The sequence below is a fragment of the Oncorhynchus mykiss genome, chromosome 8 (assembly GCF_013265735.2).
Source record: "Oncorhynchus mykiss isolate Arlee chromosome 8, USDA_OmykA_1.1, whole genome shotgun sequence".
Classification (NCBI taxonomy): domain Eukaryota; kingdom Metazoa; phylum Chordata; class Actinopteri; order Salmoniformes; family Salmonidae; genus Oncorhynchus; species Oncorhynchus mykiss.
The window spans coordinates 73260466-73272544 of record NC_048572.1 but is presented as its reverse complement, the minus strand read 5'-3'; the positions used below and the strand labels follow the sequence as shown (position 1 = coordinate 73272544).

At 41.0% G+C, this 12079-nt stretch overlaps 1 protein-coding gene across 1 annotated transcript; it reads left to right on the top strand.

The window, feature by feature from the left end:
* The first annotated feature begins 3669 nt into the window (after positions 1-3669).
* On the top strand, positions 3670-7182 carry LOC110530518 (B-cell lymphoma/leukemia 10). The gene is made up of 3 exons (XM_021613671.2): positions 3670-4019; positions 5318-5606; positions 5813-7182. The coding sequence occupies exons 1-3, from the start codon at positions 3969-3971 to the stop codon at positions 6259-6261; spliced, it is 789 nt and encodes a 262-aa protein (XP_021469346.1). The 5' UTR covers positions 3670-3968; the 3' UTR covers positions 6262-7182.
* The last annotated feature ends 4897 nt before the right edge of the window (positions 7183-12079 follow it).

The following is a 12079-nucleotide window of genomic DNA, read 5'->3' as shown; positions in this document are numbered from 1 at the left end:
CTGTTCATTTTTGTGGTTGTGCTATTTTCTTGTTTTCTCCGGACTGTTTGGGTCCTGTTTTTGGGCCGGTCATTTGTATGCGCCTGGTGTTTTGGTGTGACCGTTTTCTGTGCCAGAATAAACACTCCGCACCCACTACTCCTAGAAGTGCATAACATTTAGTTAGGTCGTCCGGTTTGTTGGTCAAAAATGTTCTGCTTCTCCAAGAGTTCACATACCTGCCCAGCAGAGATGTGATCCTCTTCTTTTTTCGGCGGCATGATAGTAATGATAGTAGGACGAGCCGCTATTCACTCCGTGAAATGAGAGACGCTAGCAGTAGAAAACCGAGACAAATTGAAGTGCGGCCCTAGCCACAAGGGCTAACTGCTTAGCGTGCTTGGTATCCTGCAATAGTAGCCCAGGTTGCTTAGCTTGATAACTAGCAGCTGGGCTAGCTGCTTTGCCAATGTATTACCACCTTATTTGAGCTAGGATCCCGGGACATATATCAGTGGTCCCAGCATTAACGCTAACTGCGTCCCAGGATCTAGATATGAATAAGGAAACTATTGTAAACTATTTTTAGATAACTAGTTAGTTTGTTGTTAAAGTAAAAGAAACCGAGTCTCTAGTCTTGTACTGCGCGTGTTGATGAGAATGAGGGTACATAAACACAGTGCAGTGAAGCTGCCCACCTATTGTTTTATCTTCATGGATAAAAGTACCAAAAATGGATTGAGGGCAGATTCCCTCAGTCAAATTATTATTTGAAGAGTTGGAGGAACATCAACCTACCCCAACAGTGACAGACAAACATTTAATTTCAGGGCATGAAACAACAAGCCTAACAACAATAACCTCAGGGAAGCAATGGTCCTCAAAGGAGTCCTGTAATAATCATGATTAAAGAGAACTGGCAACTGAAAGCTGAGAAGGAGCAAGTTGTGCCATTTTAGAATTTCTTTTTTTGCCTTCTGGAATGTTATGTTTGGCTTCTCATACAAAGCGGTTCACCTGGCAATTAGAGTAAAGGAAACTCCACTGTCCTCTGCCAATACCTGCTCTTGTTGACTTCCTTCAACCTGGTCAGAGCTGTAGCCTTCCCACTCTTTGTGGGCCCTATAGTAAACAATGATATTTGTTTTTTGGTTATGTTCTGTAATACATATATTGCAACACAAATTATATTTTCTACATGACTGCTTAGTCAATTTGGCATGTGTTTTCATGTTACCAAGGCAAATTAGTTTTATACCAAGCCTAGACGTGTTATCATTGCCCTAGTACAGCCTCAGACAATTAATAATCTCCTCATATTGTGTTAAGCAGCCTTTTGATATTAGACCTCAGGCACTCTGTGTCATCATAACTAAATACATAAACAGTTATAAAGACAGACACCCTCACAGCAACTAAGCAACAATAATACATATACATCTACTAAGTAGGCTAATTAATGAATTATGCATGTATTACGCATTAACATGCATTTTATGAGTTGAAGTATATTATGGCATTATGATGACAATGTTACCTGGTCATATCAAGGTGCAGCAGCTAAACTACTCTCTCTCTCTCTCTCTATATATATATATATATATATACATACAGTGGGGCAAAAAAGTATTTAGTCAGCCACCAATTGTGAAAGTTCTCCCACTTAAAAAGACGAGAGAGGCCTGTACTTTTCATCATAGGTACACTTCAACTATGACAGACAAAATGAGAAAAAAAAATCCAGAAAATCACATTGTAGGATTTTTAATTCATTAATTTGCAAATTATGGCGGAAAAATAAGTATTTGGTCACCTAAAAAACAAGCAAGATTTCTGGCTCTCACAGACCTGTAACTTCTTCTTTAAGAGGCTCCTCTGTCCTCCACTCGTTACCTGTATTAATGGCACCTGTTTGAACTTGTTATCAGTATAAAGGACTCCTGTCCACAACCTCAAACAGTCACACTCCAAACTCCACTATGGCCAAGACCAAAGAGCTGTCAAAGGACACCAGAAACAAAATTGTAGACCTGCACCAGGCTGGGAAGACTGAATCTGCAATAGGTAAGCAGCTTGGTTTGAAGAAATCAACTGTGGGAGCAATTATTAGGAAATGGAAGACATACAAGACCACTGATAATCTCCCTCGATCTGGGGCTCCACGCAAGATCCCCGTGGGGTCAAAATGATCACAAGAACGGTGGGCAAAAATCCCAGAACCACACTGGGGGACCTAGTGAATGACCTGCAGAGAGCTGGGACCAAAGTAACAAAGCCTACCATGAGTAACACACTACGCCGCCAGGGACTCAAATCCTGCAGTGCCAGACGTGTCCCCCTGCTTATGCCAGTACATGTCCAGGCCCATCTGAAGATTGCTATGTGATTTTCTGGATCTTTTTTCTCATTTTGTCTGTCATAGTTGATGTGTACCTATGATGAAAATTACAGGCCTCTCTCATCTTTTTAAGTGGGAGAACTTGCACAATTGGTGGCTGACTAAATACTTTTTTGCCCCACTGTATATATACACTGAACAAAAATATAAACGCAACATGTAAAGTGTTGGTCCCATGTTTCATGAGCTGAAATAAAAGATCACAGAAATGTTCTGTACGCACAAAAAAGCTTATTTCTCTCAAATTTTGTGCACACATTTGTTTACATCCCTGTTAGTGAGCATTTATTTTTTGCCAAGATAATCCATCCACTGGTTAGGTGTGACATATCAAGAAACTGATTAAACAGCATGATCTTAACACAGGTGCACCTTGTGCTGGGGACAATAAAAGGCCACTCTAAAATGTGCAGTTTTGTCACACAACACTGCCACAGATGTCTCAGGTTTTGAGGGAAAGTGCAATCGACATTCTGACTGCAAGAATGTCCACCATAGCTGTTGCTAGAGAATTGAATGTTCATTTCTCTACCATAAGCTGCATCCAACATCGTTTTAGAGAATTTGGCCGTATGTCTAACCAGTCTCACAACCGCAGACCACGTACAACCACGCCAGCCCAGGACCTCCACATCCAGCCTCATCACCTGTGGGATCGTCTGAGACCAGCCACTCAGCCAGCTGATGAAACGGTGGGTTTGCACAACCTAAACATTTCTGCACAAATGGCCAGAAACCGTTTCAGGGAAGCTCATCTGCATCCTCTGCATCTTCACCGGGGTCTTGACCTGACTGCAGTACGGTGTCGTAACCGACATCAGAGGGGAAATGCTCATCTTCGATGGCTACCAGCACGCTGGATAATTGTGCTCTTCACCGGATACTGACGGTTTTTCTGATCCACAACCCTACTTTTCTTTTTGAAGGTTTCTGTAACCAACAGATGCATGTCTGTATTCCATAGATCAATGAATTTATTTCAATTGATTGATTCCCTTATATCAGTGTAGAATACACCTACTGGTACTTGCCTCAGTGGCACTGACTTGATAGCCTGTTGCTTAGTGTTATAGCCCCATCCCAAGGTCTCTTTATGAAAGAACATTCTATTTATTTATTTATTTTTTGCAAATGTTTAGTAAAAAATATAATGGTAATTAAATAATTAATTAAATTGAGCCGCACATACTTTTTTTTATGGTAATTACATTACATTATTTGAAGACTGGAATATGTGGTTTATCACCAGGGAATTAACTGTGGTGGTGTGCTAGTACAAGTAGCGTTATTGAATGAAAAACACTCACTCGTCGTTCTCTTGCCCGCACATGATTTGGGTAAACCCGTTCATGGAATCAGGAAGTAATAATTTGCAGCTGTTCCCCTGGTGAGAAACTTTCCTGTACTGGGGCAGTCGAAGCTTTTGTTTTGTATCCGCAAATATAGGCTATTAGAGTTACACACTGGAAAATATAATATTCGTGGACGGGAGCCTATCTTTTGGTGTAAGTCTTTTTAGTGTGCCTTTTTATTCTCTGAAAGTACCCGGAAGACTTGAATTTGACACCTTGGCTTAGGTAGGGTAAGTAGAATGGATGTTCCTCACCTGACAGAAGATGAAATGGCAGATATTAAAAAGGAGGTAAGTTGCCTATTTGTCTGACTAACAATTCAACTGTCAGGGAGTCTGTTTTACAATAATGATTTGCCAGAATGTTGTTAACTTATAGAGATGAGAACTTTAAATGTAGAAATGCGCAAAATGAAGAAGTGAAAGTAACCAACTTATGCCGCACCCTAGCAGGGCCGACCAAACCAGGGCACTAGGGGGTCCCAGAGTCCAAATGTTTTATTTTTTAGGAAGTCAGTCAGGCAGGGTCTCAACTTAATGTTGAGAGATATCATATTAGAACACACAACATGCAATTTCGAAATTTGGTAGTTCATTAGAAATGTTCCTCTTGTTAATTCAGTCACATACAGTCAAATCAATTAGCCCATGTCAGCTAACATGTTATAGATTGCTAGGTAAGTTAGTGTAGCAATCCCTCCCTAGTAATCATGGCCAAATTACTGACGGGCTCTGACCTCCAGTGGGCCTCCATGGATTTAGTTAGTCACTCTCACTACTTTAGGGCTCCCAAAGCCTTCCCACTGGGCACAGATGACAGTTCAATGTCTGGATTTGATTTACATTTGGTTGACTTGTCAACTAACATGAATTCAATGTGAAATCAAAAAAAGAATGTCACCATGTCATTGGATTTAGGTTAAAAGTTGGGTGAAGAAAATATGAAATTTCAAACGAAATCAGTTTTCCATGATGATTCAACATCTTCACATATCTTTTTGGTTGAAATTACGTGGAAACAACAATGGTGAATGGCTTAATACATATTTAATACTGGCAATCAGAATGTGTTCTTAGGTGTCAAGTTATATGGCGATGATTGGATGTTTTAAGTGTAATTACTTTCAAAAAAGTATTATTTCAAGACACTAAAAAAAAGATTGTTTATTTAGAATTATAAAAGGTAAACAATGTATATTTGTCCGGCCCGTGGCCCACAACTCGGATTATGTACGAAGCCCAAATGTTTGAGCACCCATGCTCTATAGGCTACCCAATTTTTACTGTAGCCTATATGTGTGTATAGTGTAAATAACGTTGAGTAATGATGTGCATATTATAACTAACCCCTTTCTCATAATGATCAACAAAGGCATACCCTTCCTCTAATTATTCTTTGTCCAGACATGTTTACCTGTCCTTCAGTACAGTTACAGTATTGCCATCAGCAGTCTGTCCCCTGGTCACACACACTTGATAAAACACATATTCGCAAATTATGTCCCTATATAACATACAGATTGTCCAGAACCCAACCCTCAACACAACACAAAACACCCACAGTTTCCATCTGGCTCATCTCTGTCCAGGTCCTAACGAGGCTGCGACCGTACCTCTGTGACAAGATCCGGGTCGACCGCCATTTTGACTACCTGCGCTCGCGCAAGATCCTTACGCGGGACGACACAGAGGAGATCAGCTGCAGGAGCACGCAGAGTAAACGGACAGGCATGCTGCTGGACTACCTGGCTGAGAACCCTCGGGGGCTGGACGCCCTGGTCGAGTCCATCCAGCAAGGACGTACCCTCAACTTCATCATCACCAAGATCACTGATGAGGTGCAGAAAGTGAAGAATGAGAGGATAGAGGCTCTCAGAGGTACGTTGTGTGTCTGTGTGTTGTTTTTTATAATTTGTTTGAATTCAAATAATGAAAGTACTGCAGTGAACCACACTTGAGTGACGAGTAATCTTGCATGAGACCTGAATATTTGTGTTAGCTCCCTAAGCTAATAGGGTTTAGCTCAGTGTGCTAACACCATCTTAGAATCATTATCATGACCATCTCCCTTGGGTCCTCTACAGCAGGGGCATCCAGTTCCTCCTCGGGCTTCCTGCCAACCCAGGACACATCCAGGGCCGCTAAAGACCTGTCCAGGATGCTGTCATATGAAACCAACCTGGCATCCACCATACCGTACAACGGAGAAGGGAGCCCATCCACCTCTGACGCCCTAAGATCCCTCAACCTGCCCGCTGCCTCCAGCCAAGGGAAGGAGGTGTCATCATCCATGGGAGGAGATAGCATGGTTGCGTCTTCATCCCAGGCCTCGTCCAAACTGCCCAGGCCTGGAGACCCAGGAGCTCCCCACCTGCCACAGGAGGCCTTATCTAACATGGATGCTGGACCACACAGGAGCACAGCGATCAGCGGAGGGGACGCCAACTTCCAGCCCCTGAGGTCACGCTCCATCCCCCCTACTTCCACATCATACAGGGACCTCTCGCCTCGGCCCCCACCGAAATCTTACTGAGGATCGCCCCTTGCCCTGGAATGTCTCCCACATCATTACTCATCAAACATTCACACTTCAATTTTATTGTTTGTACCAGTTTGTGTTTTCTCAAGGGTTTTAGTTCAGTGATACGTCAAACAAATAGCAACTCGTAAAGTATATTCCATGCCTTACATTATACTCGGGATTATTAGAAAGCTGGACACGCTTATTTCGAATTCACTGAAGAAACCATACAAGTAACTACTTACTAATCATGTCTCAATCATAAGCTGTACCTTCATGAATTTTACTCTGCTCCTATCAAGTCATATTTCATAAGATGCCCCTTACCCACAGAGAGACAGATTGAGATAGCTACACGTTATCCTGAACTTGGACTAAAGTTGTAGGTCATCATTCTCCATCAACACTACTGCTCATCTATTTTCCTATGAATTATGGGTGTCTGAGTACTTCATGAGAGACTGGCATCAACATGCCACATCATGAATTATGGGGGTGTGAGTTCTTCATGAGAGACTGGCATCAACATGCCACACCATGGCAGCTACAGTAGAGCTGTTTCCTTGTAAGGAGCCCAGAGCATCAGAAGACAACTTCTCTGTATTGACACATAACACTGGAATTAATGGTTCAGCATATGCTTTATGGTACACAAACTGTAGGCACAAACTTTGGTAGACCTACGCTGAAATGGTTAATGTTTTTACTCTAGACTAAAGTATTGTTATACTATAGATACATTTTCTTATTGTGAAAGGGCATGAATGTGTAATGTAGTACAACGGTGTTACTTATTATTCAGAAAGTGAACTTTAATACCTGCTATTTTGATAATTGATGTACCAGTACTTTTTATATTTGAGATATTGAAAATGTAGACCTTCTATAAATAAATCAAAGGAATATGAGACACAGGAGACATTTCCTGTAAAATGTGTGATTCATTAATGTTTGTTAAAGATGGCTCACAGGAATACATTCCATCCTTATTTTCTGAAGTTTCATTGTGATTTTATGACAATTAGATTAGACAATTACATGCATGAAACTTAAGCTGATCAGTAACATAGGCCTACTGTATTAGATAACTTTATTTTTGTTTTGGGAAAATAGGTCAATCTTAGAATGCTGCTCGAGAATGACAGTCACAGTGATTGAGTGTCTCCTTCCCTGTTCTGTCCAATGTTGACAGAATAAATTAGATGTGTCACATGTTAAACAAGCTGCTCTGTATAGCGTAAGCAAGTGCTTCTCTGGAATACAGGTAATTAATAAACCTTCGCCATTCCAATTATGTAAAAAGAAATTGAGTAGGCTTAACCTATCAAAGTGTTACGACGATGACGATGTTTATTATTACAGCTGCTTCCCCATTCATAAGCCTGCATTAACACTGAGGTTGGCGCTAAACTAAAGGATAGGGCTACGTAAACAGGGCTATCGCAGACAACCCTGAGGCTACGGCTCAAGACAGGAACAAGTACAAGAAGTACCACAATGACCTCTGCAGAGTCATCAAATGAGCAAAAGGACAATTTAGGAATAATGTGGGATCATATTACACAGGATCAAATTAAATTGTATTAGTCGCATACACATATTTAGTAGATGTTATTTCTGTCATACCCTGATCTGTTTTACCTGTCTTTGTGCTTGTCTCCACCCCCCTCCAGGTGTCGCTCATTATCCCCAGTGTCTTTTTGCTCGTCAAGCCTAACAGCGTTTTTCCCCTTGCTCCTGTCTGTTTCTAGTTGTCCCGGTTTTGACCTTTTTGCCTGCACTGATGCTGAGTATGCCTGCCGTTTCTGTACCTTGTCATACCACCCTGAATTATTGACCTCTGCCTACCCTGAACCCGACACTGCCTGCCGTTCTGTACCTTTTGGACTCTTTCCTGTTGCGAAATGCTTGTGTTCCTAGCTCCAACTGTGTAGTAATATCTAACAATACGCACAAATCTAAAATGTAAAAGAATGAGATTAAGTCATATAGAAATATTAGGAGGAGTAATATCGGAGTCCGGAGTATAAAAAGCCTATATACAGTACCAGTCAAAAGTTTGGACACCTACTCATTCAAGGGTTTTTCTTAATTTTTACTATTTTAAAATTGTAGAATAATAGTGAAGACATCAAAACTATGAAAAAACAGTGTCAAACAAATCATAATAGATTTGAGATTCTTCAAAGTAGCCACCCTATGCCTTGATGACAGCTTTGTACAGTCTTGGCATTCTCTCAAACAGCTTCATTATGTATGCGGCACCGGAGAAGATGGTTGACGTGCTCCTAAACGATTGTTTTTATGTTCCTTTTTTTGCGTTGTTTGTAACTTTTTTAAATGATTTTGTACATAATTTTGCAGCTACCGTCTCTTTTGACCGAAAATAACTTCTGGACATTAGAACAGCGGTTAGTCACCATGAACTGGCAGAAGCTTTTTTATCCTTTAACGAGTCCGATGAGCCCGACATGATCGACATACTTCTTTCCCAGGGAACAGGCCCAAATCCACGTCATTTCCGTGAAGAGACGACAAAGAAAAAGAGGATGGAGGTCAGACTGCCTTCAGAGAATTCGTAGGCAATCGAATAAACACCCCCATGCCTTCCATTCTTCTAGCTAACATGCAATCATTGGAAAATAAAATTGACGACCTATGAGGAAGATTAAACTACCAACGGGACATTAAAAACGAATATCTTATGCTTCATGGAGTCGTGGCTGAACATTATCAACATACAGCTGGCTATTTATATGCTGTATTGGCAGGATAGAACAGCGGAGTCTGGTAAGACAAGGGGTGGAGGACTATGCATATGTAAACAACAGCTGGTGCACGATATCTAAGGAAGTCAAGGTTTTGCTCGCCTGAGGTAAAGTATCTCATGATAAGCTGTCAACCACACCATCTACCAAGAGAGTTTTCATCTTGTAATGTTCGTCGTCCTCCTCCGATGAGGAGTAAGACAGATCGGACCAATTTGCAGCGTGGTAAGTGTCCATAATTTAAAAAGAAAAACTGAACACTACAAAATAACAATGTGAAACAAACGAAACAGTCCTGTGTGGCACAAACACGGAAAATAAACATAATTCTATCCTCATGATTAAAGCAGGAAGCACCAGTGACTCGGTCAATAAAAAAGTGGTCAGATGAAGCAGATGCTAAGCTACAGGACTGTTTTGCTAGCACAGACTGGAATATGTTCCGGGATTCTTCCTATGGCATTGAGGAGTACACCACATCAGTCAATGGCTTCATCAATAAGTGCATCGAGGACGTCATCCCCTGACGTCTGACCTTGTATATAGTATGCTCACTTACTTTAACCTGTTCTTCTTATTCTTATTTTTTATATATTGTGTGTTTTTGTTCTACCTTGTTATTTGTAGTACTACATTGTTATTGATTACTGCATTGTTGGGGTTAAAGCTGGCAAGAAAGGCATTTCACTGTACTTGTGCATGTGAGAAAATAATAATAATAATAAAACTGAGGCGATAAAGTGGGATTTCACTATTATGGAAGTTCCTAGAATGAGCATGTATAAAATATATATTTTTAAAATTAAAATATAATCTGAAATGGTTTGTGTTATGCAGAATTCATTTATGTATCTATTACATGTTTGTTTTCCTCGGTTTCTTTTGGATTGAGTAACGAGATGATGGAGACCTTCAAAGAGGAAAACCTGATGGTGTTTAAACACCTCTTCTTGAAAGAACATAAAGATCAGCCTGTGGACAGATATGCCATGTACACCAAAACAGTTGTATATGACCACCTCTATTGCATCATCAATTGCGCAATGTAGACTTCAATTTACCTAAAGTCAGTGAAGTATTTCCCACTGTTCATTGACTGCCAGTGTAGATTCATTGTCTTCTGCAGATTACAGTGCAGTATTTAAAGCACACTGTAGTTTATTCACCAATGTGTCATCTACATCAATTACACAGTCATGTGGGACCTATCAAACAGTGGAGCAAAGGTGTTGTTTACAGTGTTGTTTATAGTGAAACTGTAATATATGCACCCAGAGACAGTTTGGAAGTCTGTGGTAAGTGTTGCAACCGAGGACAGAATTCAGCACTCGGCAGTCCCGTTCTCTGAGTTTGTGTGGCCTACCACTTCGCAGCTGAGCTGCTGTTGCTCCTAGATGTTTCCATTTCAGAATAACAGCATTTACAGTCCACAGGGGCAGCTCTAGCAGAGTAGAAATTAAATGAACACAACATAGTACGTTTCCTCATTTGCCAAGTACATGTTTGTATATGTTGAGTTGAGTTTAAATATTTTTTTTATTTTTACTGGGACAGTGCACATTAAACAACATTTCGTGTAAAAATGCCAATTTTAGCCAGCTGGCTAATTTTCAACCGCAGTCCCTGGGCAGGTTATTAAAAACAATTACAATACAGACAATCAATGAGCAGTGAGCACACACAGAGCAACATAGGACAAGCAAGACATAGCATACAGACAGAACAACATACCACAAAAAGCAACAAGACAAAATCCATAAAAGCAACAAAGTGTTTCCACACCTCACAAGCTACAGACAACAGACAACATGGAAAGCGGCAATACACAGCTAGGGATTATGTCCACAAATCTGATTGGGCTTTAGCCATGTCTTCATGTTTTTTGTGAAAGTGTGATAGATGGTGCAGTTACATGTGTCTGATGGCAGTGTGTTCCAGACATGGGAAGCTCTCACAGAGAAAGCAGATTGACTAAAGGTGCCTTAAAATCAGATACCACCTGGAGCTTCTCCCCTGACACATAGACATCTGGCTCAGTAGCATCGGTTGCCCTCTTTGTGAAGAACATGCACATTGAGATGCAAACACGAGTCACTGAGCCACTTTGTAACCTGGACCATTACAGTAGTGAGTTCTTGTGCAGCTTGTTGTTTGCTCTTTGCATGCACATATATCACTGTATCATCTGCATACATTTGAACTTCAGACCCAGTACATACAAGCTGAACATGAGGGTTTCAGTATTGACCCTTGGGGCATGATATGTTAATCATATCATGTCTCACTATACACTATTTTCCTATTTTCAGTTCATAAACCTGCAGAACGTGACAGCAGGGAACCATGCATATGAGAAGATAAAGGGGGAGTACACCCCTCTGACCCTCTCAGAAATTCTACTGGAAACGCAGCATCTCTCCTGGCAACTACATCTTTGACATAGACTGATACGTCGACAAAGGTACAAGAGCACACCATTTCATGAATTTGTATTTTTTTTGTGATAGCCTCAAGTGTTCTGAACGAGAGGATAATAATACGGTTTAGATAGCTTTTAAAAAAAAAAATATATATATATATATATATATATATATATATATATATATATAAGGGAGAAGAATCTGGAGTTTTAATATATGCACGCACATCGACTGTGTGCATATATTACAGTTGGCACTATGCACTGGGGCAGGTAGGGTCCTCTTGGCATCCGCCAAACCCAGATTCATCCCTCGGACTCCCAGGTGGTGAAGCAGGATTCATCTCTCCAGAGAACGTGTTTCCACTGCTCCAGAGTCTTTACACCACTCCAGCCGACGCTTGGTATTGCGCATGGTGATCTTAGGCTTGTGTGTGGCTACTCGGCCATGGAAACTCATTTCTTGAAGCTCCCGACAAACAGTTATTGTGCTGACGTTGCTTCCAGAGGCAGTTTGGAACTCTGTGGTGAGTGTTGCAACCGGGGACAGACGATTTATACCGCTATGTGCTTCAGCACTCAGCAGTCTTGTTCTGTGAGTTTGTGTGGCCTACCACTTCGCAGCTGAGCTGCTGTTGCTCCT

Excerpts from the sequence above, each read along its gene's own strand:
- LOC110530518 (XM_021613671.2), top strand. The coding sequence starts at position 3,969 with ATGGATGTTCCTCACCTGACAGAAGATGAAATGGCAGATATTAAAAAG. Across the intron at positions 4,020-5,317 it reads TGGCAGATATTAAAAAGGAG|GTCCTAACGAGGCTGCGACC; the intron begins GTAAGTTGCCTA and ends ATCTCTGTCCAG. Across the intron at positions 5,607-5,812 it reads GAGGATAGAGGCTCTCAGAG|CAGGGGCATCCAGTTCCTCC; the intron begins GTACGTTGTGTG and ends GGTCCTCTACAG.